Raw genomic sequence first — 12,131 nt, forward strand, 5'->3', positions numbered from 1 at the left:
CTTGTTCCCTGGCAGTACGTCAGCCAGAGTGATGCTTACCAGGAGCCTAACCCCTGCTACAGGGCTCAGAGAAAACCAGACGAGTAGGCCAGGCGTGTGTTCAGAACAGACACTGCAGCCTCGCTGTAGCTGGGGTGCAGCAGTGGAAGCCACTGGCATAGGGCAGTGAGTGAGTGAGTGTGGTAATGGTTCTTGTCACGGACCCATCGTCAAAGGAAAGGCTAGCTCAGCAAGAACAAAAGAAAAGGCTGGTACTTCAGTACTCTGAATTATGTACCTTGAACATAAAAACAATGGATTTGTTTTCTGAACCTCATGAAGCCCTGATAAGACAGGGAACAGGGCTGGTACATGCTGAGTGGGAGCCACAGCTCTGGGAAGAGATAGATAAGGACAGCCCTGGACTTCCTGGGCTCTTCAACCATTAGCGTCTTCAGATATAATCTTCATAATATCAGCAAGAACTCTGAAAGTTGCTGATCATTCTGACCAGCAAATGGACGTATTCTAGCTCTCCTTTACTCTTACGACATTCAGCACATGTAACCGAGAAGAAAGCCAGTTGTTTGTTGCTAGCTTATGAACAGAGATGGGCTGCAGTGTCCTCCAACAGAAATGAGCTAGCAGGATAAGGAGCAGTCTTCGGACATCACACCGGTTTGTTAGACATAAATATTAATATGGAATAATCATTCACTCATTTAATTCATGCTTTCTTTTCCAGAACTTGTGGGCTACAGATCATGACCATATCTATATTTCATGCCCGAACTTCCCTTCAGTTCACATGAAGGGCAATCTTTTTGTCACTTTAGTCACTAACTGTGAAGCACACTTGGACAGACACTTATAAGATTGAGTTAAAAAAAAAAAAAAAACATTTCTAAGAAAGTCTAAGATTAAACAGGAATCAAAAGCAAGAAAGTGGTGATATGACCATAAATATTTTTATTAAATGTGAAAATACACGGGCATAAAAATAGTGCCCATATTTGTAGACATGTGTAAGCCCCATCTGAAGTAATTTTAGATTCCTGTTTTATTAAAACACTAAAGTGAAATAGATTAAGTTAGTTTTGTCTCATTCAAAACAAACTATAACCTTTAAGGTAAGAGTAATAATTTAACTCTCAAACATGTCCGATTTTTAACCTCCCCTGCTCCTGCTTTCCTCTGCAGGTGCTTCATCCACACACGCGTGCAACAAGACCTGCTGTTACTGTACACACAGCCACGCAGTGGCTAATTTTACTGGTTAATCATTCAGCAAATGAGATCATCTGTGAAAGACAAAAAAGGTATCTACCCCTCTTAGCATCTGAAATTACAGAATAAATCCTACCAATAACAGAAAGGAATGATCTGGTCTAAAGTAAAGTATTAGTAGCTGGGAAATTAATATTTGCCTGCATACAACTATGGGAAAGTCAAATACATTCAACAAAGTTGCCTACGTTATCCCACTGATAAACCCACTGAGAACATTTTACAATCCCATCACCATGCCCTGTGTCTGTAAGGCAAGTTGGCTCCCACACAGAACCTGAGGAGCCAAATCTAACTTAAACATCTTTCCTACTTTCTTCATGGTAAACACAAAATACAATTTCTGTACAATTAACTGTCTTTACAAGTGATTTTTTTTTTTCATTATCCACCAGGAAAGAAAAATGGTACCAATCTACTGGCCTTTTGTTCTTAGTTATCAGTAATGTTTTTCTTGTTAAAAACATATCACAAATAATTTTATATTCCATTATCAGAACTCCAGCTTGTTTTCCATACTGATATTTTTAAGTTAACTTTTAACACTGACTAAAAAGAAAGATTTTTAAAAATTAAAATGTTCTATCCAACTCACATTACTAAGGTATTGAAATTATTTTTAGGTTTTCATCCACTCGCGTTAAGAAAGAACAAACTGCTGGGCGTTACAGCACCCACCTTTAATCCCAGCACCCAGAAGCAGGAGGATCCCTGTGAGTTCAAGACCAGCATGAGACTAAAGAGTAAGTTCCAGGTCAGCCTGGGCTAGTGACACCCTGCCTTGGAAACAAGGAGAGGCAGACAGAACCAAGGAATGAGTTAAATCAAGTGTCCCTTTTGGAGCCTTTTCCATAACACTGACAGGCTAGTGTGTTTTAAGTCTTCCTGCTATGGAAAGCACCTATGCATACAAGCTTTCCAAAAAAAGAAAGGAGGGTTAAGACCAGAAGAAAGTTCAACTACAGTGAGCTTGGGTCATATTGTTCCCAGAACTGCCACAAAGGCTACTTGCAATCTGTAGTCCCTAAAACTGAAACTGGAATGTGGAAGTGGCCCTGCAAAAAAAGGGGTAAATTCTTTTTCAGTAATGTGTTTTTACATTGTATGGTGTCCTCTGTCAGCCCAATGGGAGAAACAACTCTTCTACAGTCCCAGTATAAAGACAGCACTCCTTTAGATAGACACTGGAGGACTATTAATGGCCATCCAGGATGAAAGTTTCCTTCCTGCACTAAACAGCAAAACAACAAATTCCACAGACAATGTTTCTCTCCATGGCATTGGCTCATGGTACCAAAGCTGCTCCTTTCTTTCAAGTGAGCACATTTCAGTTACAATTAAATCCTTGGTCTTTCTGGTAGTTAGAAGTAGAGGAAAAACAAAATGCAAGAAGCCCTCTGGGAAGGAACCTGTAGCTGCACAGATCTGAGACATATTTCCAATGCAGCCCAAACTCCACCTGGCTCCGTCAAAGGTAACCTTTCACCCTCCTTAAATGGAAGGATAAATGGCCTTATGTTTCCTTGACGCTGGATGTGAAGACTCTTGGCTTTTCTAAGTCCACAGAGGCTATCACTGCACTTTGAAAATGTCACTGACAGCTACAGAAGGAGCAAAACTGGTAAACAACTACTACATAAGTACTGAAGTAATAAGATTACTAAAATAAAAATAAGCAAAATGGGATTATCTTGCAAATTATTTTCAGGCTGACTTTTAATTTTGAAATATTAAAACAAAATTAAAGCTGCAAGTTATTCAAAATGCAACGTTAAATTTATTGGTAAGAATGGGCTCCTGGAGTAGATGCAAAATGCAATCAAGGACTGGAGAGACGGCTTAGCGGTTAAGGCACTTGCCTGTGAAGCCTAAGGACTCCTGTTCAACTCTCCAGGTCCAACATAAGCCAGACACACAGTGATGCAAGCGCACAAAGTCGCAAATGCACACTATAGGTAGCGCACACATCTGGAGTTCAAGTACAGTGCCTGGAGGCCCTGGTGCACCAATTCAATCCCCCGTCCCCAATCTCTCTCTTGCATAAAAAAAAAAAATAAAGGCCAGGCTATTGGGCTTGTTTCAAAAAAAAAAAGGAGAAAAAAAGCAATCAAGTGTTTTGCTCAACTATGTCATTTATGTCCTTCAGTTAAACACTTTTCCCACAAACTAGTTCAAGGGTATGACTGTTGAAGAAAACTGTGCTTGCTGCTATAGACGTTCTGTCAAGATGCCTCCCACAACTACAGAACAGGCCCAATTCCGTCAGAGCAATGTATTAGACCCTTAAGTACTTAAAATGGTTCAAGACTAAACCAAAAACCTTTCTAGAATAAAGGTTACAATCATTACTGAAAGTAATTCTTTTAGATTTTAAATGCAGCATCAGGAGTTCCATAAATAGTCAATGTTGTTGATTTAGTAACACCTATTATTTAGGACAAAAATTATCCTCTATACAAAGTCTGAACAGTACATTTCTTAGTCATTTTCTCAACAAGCAAGAGGAACAAGCATCAGGAGGAAATGCCACCTTATCACATGAAACATTAGTAGGTAAACAGCAAGAGCTGAGTAGACTTGCAAACCTGTCCTTTGGACGTGGCTGAGGACCTGCTGGAATCCAGGCACTGTAGTGAGACACATCTGCCACCCTCCATGCCACAGCCAAGCACGCCGGACTGGATGGAAGAGACGGGGAAGGGGCTGCCTCTCCGTACTGCAAACTGACCTTCAGCAATGCTACCTGTAACTGCTGTGACATCTTTGTTTTAACTTGTTCAGGGTAAATGTTAAAAGGGGCAGGGCCATATTCAGGTCAAGTACGGATTCTCCTGTAGGTTTTGAACAATAAAAAATACATGTTGCATATCCACCCAGTCTGCACTGGAAAGACCAACTACCATGTGATGGCCAGCTTCCTTAAAGATGGACGCTGTTCCTTCTTCAGTGGCAGCGATGCTGGCAGTGGTGCAGGAGGAGACATCTGCGAGTGACTGGCCTGCCCCTCAGAGCACCCACATCAGCCGTCCACAGGCTCTTTAGCAATACTGAGACAATCCTTGCTCAGGAAGATGGCAGCTCCTCCTTCAAGGTTCCTAGCCAGTCTGCAGAGAGAACCTACCTGCTCCGGGGTCAGACACAAGCTACGTGAGCACTTTCGTGGGTCAGAGCCGCAGAACACTGCTCCAGACATGGCAGGTACCAGGTGCACGCTGCCTTACCACGAGCAGTGGCGCTTCGCCTCCCTGCCTGCCGTCGTGCTACGCTTGTGTGTGCACTAGTAAGAATAGCATGGTTTCTTATTAAGACAACTCTTTGGTCAGGAACAAACTGAGAGATTTGATTGTTTTTTTTCATTAGGATCCCAGAACAAGGTTTCTTTTTTTTAATGTTTAAAAAACTTAAGAAGAGGGGCAGTAAAACAGTTGGTTTAATTAAAGTGGAATTTAAATCTAAACGGTCCGCCTGAGCTGAAGGGATTGAACCCTTGCCATGAGTTCCAACTTCTGTGAAAAGGGTTACCACCACCTCCTTGTTGGCTCTCGGCATCCAAGGGGTCTTCTCCATCATCAAACTTCTTCCTCATCTCTAAGGAAAGCAAATGAAGACTAAGTATTAACTATGGTACATGGATGGGGCTTGGAGAACCACTTTTCAATTATCCAAACAGTTGTGCCTAATATTCAATTCCATACTCTCCCATCCCGTCGTCCAAAGGGTCACGCTGCAGGCCCCTCGGCGAGAACGTCACCAGTCCCTCTCCTCTCCGCAGCGTCTGAGGAGCTTTCCAGAGCCTTGCTCTGCAACTCCTCAGGGAAGCACGCTCCAGGAGGCTCACTTTCCTCCAACAGAACAACACAGACACATGGGAGAAAGACACAGGAGGGACACTGCAGGGACTGGCAGAGAGTAGACTGAGAACATCAGGCGCGAAGAGAAAAGGCAAGTGGTAGTCGGTTCCCCTCACAGCTGCTAACCGAGGTTCCAGCCTCAGGCTTCTGAAGCTGCCCCACCTCAAGCCACGTGAGCGAGCCTGTGCTGATTGTCTAGGGATGCTGAGTCCTTGGCACTTGCTGACAGACCAGACAGACACTGTCTCCCTTTTTAGAAACAAAGGACTTAGGGAAAAGGATCAGTTAACTTCAACTGTCCCTCTTATGTTACAGACTAATGTAAGTCTATTCATCCAACTAAGCCAGACTACAGGTAAGCACAGAGGCCATGGCTAGCTGGGCTCCTCACCAGGCTCTGGGGACACCTGGAAATTTGGGAAAGAACTCATCACTGACTTAGAAGGTTGGTAAGAAGCTGAGAGAGGCTTACAATTATGCACAATGTTGTGTTCTCATATCACAAATGAAAAAATTAACAGATGAAAAAGTTAATAGAACTTGTTTAAGTAGGAAAGATTTACTAGAGCTTTCTGAGCCCACACTTGATAGTCTCTTCTCTGCACTGTGTATCAGAGAGTCCCCAGAATGAGAAATTACATATATCCAGCTGCACTTGTGAAATGCACAGCTGAGGACCAGTCAGCCTTCACAGTCCGCGTGACAGCCCACCCTGTTGTCTACCTCCCACCTCTGACCCTGCCTCACATGACAGAGGAACCACTGACAGCCCCTGTGTGAGAGGAGAGGAGGGGAGGGGAGGGGAGGGGGGAAGGAGAGGCAGGAGGCGATGAGCACCTGGGTCAGAGAGAACTTCTTTAGCAGCTGCTATGTCAATGAACTTTTTCTCAGCTTTTTTCTTTTCTTCTTCATTCTGGAAGTTATCTGGGTGCCACTGAAGTGCTAATTTTCGGTATGCTTTAATGATTTCTTGCTTTTTGGCATTTCTGAAGAGTGAAAAATTAAGACTCGTGCGTGAAGTAATCATGAGAGTTGTGCTGAGTCCCCCCACCCCAATGGCTGGGGCGGGAACTCCATGGTAGAGGGCTCACCTAGCATGCACAAGACCTTGAGTTTGATCCCAGCACTGCAATACAATTTTACCTATCTGAGTCCTGGTAATTCACAACCTCATTCTTCTGCAGTTACAAAGGTATAGGCCAAAGAGTTGGCAAATGTTGAAGGCCAGGCTTTCTGGGACACTTGTTCACTGAGAGTCTTACAGTTCACCCCGTGAATCTCCGTGCCACCATGATTCATCTCTTTCTTAGCATTAAAAAGGTTTTCTGAGCTCTGAGCCCTTGGTTATGGCTTTTGCTTACTCTCTAGCTGGAAGAACAAAGTCTTGAACTTTGGAATCAAAGCTGACAGCATAACCTTATTTTTAGGCCCAAAAGAAAAGAGGAGTTTGTTTCCCTTCCTTTTCCACATTCCTCCCCTTCCTCCCTCCCCCCACTCCCCTCCCCCTCCCCCCCCCACACCTCTTCCTATCCTCACCAAAAGAAAGCTACTTAATGCTTCCTAACATTATCTAGGCCTAGGACCTATTTGTGCCATAATCTTTGCAACCAACTTCTACTCTCCATTAGTGCATCACTGGTCTCTATCACAGACATCTGCTTTAAGATATTAAAGATTGTTAAAATAGTATAAATATGACTGAAATTAAATAAGTAGATGACATGAAGCAGATTAAGGAAAAAGCTATGATCATCTTTATGACGGCTGATTACAAAGACCACACTTTAGTAATTCACCTTTTTACTCCCAAAATTTTATAATAATCCCGTTTCTGTGACTGTTTCAGTAATCTCTGTGCCTTCTCCAGACCTTCCCGGATCTGCTGGTCATTTTCATTGTGTTCCTGGGCAGCTTCATAGTCCTGAATGGCTGTCAAAGGGGTTCAGAAAATGCCATTAAGGGGGAATTATGACTCATTACCTTTACTGACCCTACAAACTTGGTACTAAAGTCATCAAGCCGAGCCCCTTCATTCACCATGACTGCTAATAGCCTGCCAGATACCATTTTCATAATTTTGTTGACAAACTTGCAAAAGCTGAAAGACTAACATTTTTATTCCCATTCAAGATAATCCACTTGCTAGTTTACTTGTCAACCTCTCTCCACAACACCTTCAATGTATTTCAATAGCCAATGCTTTTCACAGAGCAATACCCTGACCTACCAACAAAATGAACACTGAAGGAGCAGGAAAGAAATATGTTCCAAGATACACAACCTTGCCACTCAGGCAAACTCACAATTTCAAACAAATTTCATTCCTTAACATGGAATATCTTCCCCCAAGTTTTTCTTTTTATTTACAAGTGTGGGTGTGGGTAAATGCGTGTACACATCCCAGGGCCTTTTCTCACTGCAACTGAATGCCTGTCTTGGTGGGTAGCCAGGGAACTGTACCTGGGCAAGCTGCCTTTGCAAGCAAGCACTTTTAAATGCTGAGCCATCCCCAGGTCTCCTAGTTTTTTGAATCGTATGAAATGGTACAGTATATATTTTTCCTAGTATAAAGATATAAAATGATTGTTTCTGATGGTCACAATTATTTCAAGTAGTAAATTGTGGGGCCTAGAGAAAGATTGCTCAGTGGTTAAGGGTACTTGCTTGCAAAGGCTTCTGGTCCGATCCCCTGTACCCACACAAAGCCAGATGCACAAAAGTGGAACATGCAACTGGACTGGAATTCAGTTTCAGTGACAACAGGCCCCTTACTATTTTGTGGTACTGCGAGTTGAAACCAGGGCCTTGTGTATGTCAAGTGTTCTACCACTGAGCTATACCCCAACCCCCCCCCCAATTCCTCCCACACATCTACTTAAGGACCAATACAATCAGGTCACAGATAGCCATGACAGTAAGTACAGAAGACTGTCTACTCTTGTTCCCAGCAGAATAACTAAAAGATGAGCACAGCAGCAGTGAGAACAGCACAGCAGAAATTCTGATAGACTTGTAGAAAAGAGAAGGCAAGCCGATTTATAATAATTAAAAAACAAATGCTAAGTAGAGGGAACCACAATCTAAACATCATGAAAGGTCCAGCAGACTTGGAAGCCATTCTTTTTATGCAATGACTTTTGTGTTTAGCAAGCTGCACTAACTTCCCGGTGCTTGTCAGCACATTTATAAGATGAATGAAAGGCTGTCAGAGGCTCAGCCTTTACATCCAGCAGCTGACTGCAGCATTAGCACTGACCAGTTGAACCCTCTTTGGGGCCCAAAGTTTCCAAAGCAGTATTCAGTCCCAGAGGAAACACAGCATATGCATGAAAAAAGACATTCTCCAGCCACACTATCCTTCTAGGTATGAAAGAAATATCTTTAAGTACAGAGAAATCAGGAAAATTTTTCTCATGACATCCTCAAGGAAACTACTAAAAGGAGAACTGGCCAAGAATTACCTAGGAAAATCATGGCCCAAAAAAAGATAGTGCAAACCGAGTCCATCTCAAGTGGAACTGAGACAAGTAACACAAACCAGGTGACTAGGGTGGCAGAGCAAATGTGTGTGCCCTGTGGAGGAATGCGCCTAACAAACAAGGAGGAAAGGATGAAGAGCCGAGAAAAGTGCCAACCACTGATAAGTCCAATCCTATTACAAAGGCAAAATTATCACTTTAAGAGGGAATTTTCCTAAGTATTAAGTGACAGAAGAATAGCGAGGAAGAGGAGGAAGCATAAGAATACTGACAACAACGAAGCACTAGGATGCCGAAATTAGACAGCCAGAACAAAACCACGCGCCTCCGTACGTGTCAGAAGAGCCCGCAAAGTGGCAAAGAGCCAACAGCGCCAGGGCTGAGCGCAAGTGAGAGAGCTGAGGGCACACAGCCGTCCTCACAGTAAAGACCAACGCGCCGAGCTCACCAACTGGAAGGAATTCCTTACTGGTTCGAGAGGCAAAACTCAGAGACACACCTGAAGCAAAGCAATTCAAATAGTGGAAAATAAAAGTTGGGTCAAAGTTCTGAAGACCCAATGCAGTAATGTTTGGCTCATGATATAAATAGCAGATAAATTAGAATTTTAGTCAAAAGCAAATGGGGCAAATAAAGGATGACTTTAGACTTAAATACTAGAAAACACATTAAAGACACTGAACATCTGTACATCGAGCTGAACAGGCATTTAAAAAGTAGAAACTGTAACACTTTCTAGAAAGACTTAAACATACTGAGGCAAGAAAACTTTTCTCTAGCTTAACAGATAAAACATAAGGCCAGAAAGGGAAGGCTCCAGAGAACACAGCTGACTGGCATGCCAAATTCTAGCACAGCAACAAGACAGGACCTTCAAGTCCCTAAGGATGACTCAGAGTTGCTCATATTAGGTCAAAACTAACACAGTAATAAATCCCCATCACAAAACAGGAATAAGAGGTACATGTTCCCATCACATGTTATTAAACATGTTTTGGGGTATGTGTGTGTATGTGTAGTGCATGTATATGTGCTTGCAAATGTGCATACAGAGACAAAAGGAGAATGATGGTTCCCTTCCTATTGCTCTTCCACCTGACTTCCTTGAGACAGGAGTCTCTCACTGAACCTGGAGCTCAGTCTTTCATTAAACTGGCTTAGAGCAAACACCAGTGATCCTCCTTTCTCTGCCACACCAACTCTAGGCTTACGGGGGGGAGGGGCACTGCAGGCTTTTGGCACCGTGGTGGGAATCAGAGTGAGGTCCTCAAATGTGTGTACACAGCTCTCTAACCAGCTGAGTTGTCTCTCCAGCCCTCATCAAACTGAGACACACTGCTGATATAACCAGCATCTTCCAAGAAAGATAAAACTCTCTCACATTAGGAAGTGGAGACTCTGGTCAACAATCATGTAAACAGAATCATTCACAAGAAATTAAGATCTGCAGTGGGGGGAGGGGAGGGGAGACACACAAAACTGAACCCAAATAGAACTGATAACATAGAATCCTATATCCTGGAAGTGAGACTAAAAGGCTGAACCCTCAACAGGACCTTAGGGGGAGCAGCTGAATCGAGGAGCCCTGGAGAGGGTGAAATGAAGCCTAACCTTAAATTTCTCCTGTTTCTCTTTTTTTCCTTTCTTTTTCTTTTTTCTTTTCCCTTAGCACTGGCCTGTAATCCCCTGTACCAGGACACAGTTAACCTCCACAATGAGCTATTGATCGGAGAGACCTACAAGATCTCCCAAAACAAACAAGACAGACTTCTGTAGAGCACTTGATTACCACCAGAGGTTAATGGTAAGACGCTACTGCTGAAGACACCATACTGTCAGCACAGACCATAGAGAGACCTGGGTGGAATCTGTAAGAGAGCCAGTCCCCAGACAAATTCCCCATCTAGTGCTGGAAGGCACTACATGAGCTACAAAAGGAGGAAAGTGGCCAACATCTGCCTGAGCAACTCAAAGACTAAGTGATACAGCAGCAAACAACCTGACGTGATGCTCACATAAGTGCAATAGTGGCACACAGCCATGGTGGGTAACCAACTGCTCTTGGATTGGCTAACAGATCTGCTCAGTGGAAAGGAAACCGTATCTGGAACTAGGAAACTAGTCAGAATCATATCCAGATAACAAACTAATCTTGGGCTATAAGAGGGTCTACACCCTTTAAGTTCTCTCTAAATGATGGTTATGCCATTTAACTGGTGCTGACTTCACTTTCCGCTGGGGATTCTGCTTCTCCTTTTCAGATGGACGCAGAACCTGAGGAGATAAACAACCCAGCACACTTCACCCCAACCCCAGCTGAAACCACAAAGGAATTGGGAAAATGAACACGAGTGCTGCTTTCTAGGTGAATCTGCTATCAGTACAGGTGAAGGAGATAGACACTGAGGACACTCAACACCTACCAAAGCAGATACCCAGAGATCTAAGAGCTCATCATTGAAGTAGACTTAAAATGGCTCAGAGCATTTTGTGGAAGAGGGGGGCAGAAAGATTGTTAGAGCCACAAGTTGGGACATTATGCACAGAGACAATGCCTCCACCCGTACATAACTGACTGCTGCCTTCATAATACATGACCCACAATTCCCATGGTGCTGACTGCATCCTCAATGAGAAGGGCATCTTCAGAAAAGGGCAGAGTGGAGGGAAAGGATGGTACCAACATGTGTTGTTTACATACTAAGTATGTCTATAACTAATAAAATATTAAAAAAAAAAAAAAAAAGAAATAAGATCTCAGGAGAAATGGTCTCCTTCATACCTAAGGATGAGCACTATCACATGTCCATACTTCTATGTGGTGGCACAAACATGTCCCTGAAATTCTACTGCTCAAAGTCCTTGGAGTGAAAACCACCATTATTTACTATAAATAGCTTTAATCCAACCACTCTTGTGTATCGCAGCATACAACTGCTGGCGCAAATGGATCACAGGAATCTAGAACACAAAATACTTTCACAAGATAGAGCAGGCCTAGAGCCTCTCATAGGTAGTGTCCTAAGATCGTCAACAGGCACAGTCATCTGCAGACAGACCATCATGAGACATAATAGGAACCTTGACCTACTTTGCTGAGGCCAACCCTGCATCCAGAGAAGCACACCTGACTCTCAGAATTCAGGGTATTTCTAGCAACTCTGAAATACCAAGTGTGTCAGTAACAGAGCAGGGACAGATCCAAACAAGAACATACTATCCCATGCAGGTTCGCAGGTGAAAACCAAACAAGTGCAACCAACCACCGGGAACACGAGGGCAAGAGACACCACTTACTTCAAGTTTACTAACCGCACTGTGCCAAGAATTTTGAGTGTTCTCTAAGTTTACTAAGTATTGTACTAAAATTTTTCTGAGCACTATCTTATTTAATAGCCACAACAATTCTATGAGAGATGTAATAGTTACTTTTACTGATAAGGTTAAGTGACTTTATTAAACTATACAACAAAAATGAATGGCATCCTCCTGAAAAAACACAAGTGACTATGAGGTAAAAAGAAGCTGAACATCA

The 12,131-nt window shown here is 43.0% G+C and overlaps 1 protein-coding gene across 1 annotated transcript in view; it reads right to left on the reverse strand.

Moving 5' to 3' along the window:
• Positions 1-928: 928 nt before the first annotated feature.
• Dnajc3 (DnaJ heat shock protein family (Hsp40) member C3) overlaps positions 929-12,131 on the reverse strand; it is a 63,961-nt gene continuing 52,758 nt past the window's right edge. Inside the window, exons 10-12 of the mRNA XM_004651054.3 lie at positions 6,914-7,046; positions 5,955-6,103; positions 929-4,854 (exon numbers count right to left, since the gene is read on the reverse strand). Coding sequence (XP_004651111.1) covers positions 4,697-4,854; positions 5,955-6,103; positions 6,914-7,046 — 440 coding nt within the window. The 3' untranslated portion in view covers positions 929-4,696. The remainder of the gene's footprint in view (positions 4,855-5,954; positions 6,104-6,913; positions 7,047-12,131) is intronic.

This window comes from Jaculus jaculus, chromosome 3 (genome assembly GCF_020740685.1).
Source record: "Jaculus jaculus isolate mJacJac1 chromosome 3, mJacJac1.mat.Y.cur, whole genome shotgun sequence".
NCBI lineage: Eukaryota > Metazoa > Chordata > Mammalia > Rodentia > Dipodidae > Jaculus > Jaculus jaculus.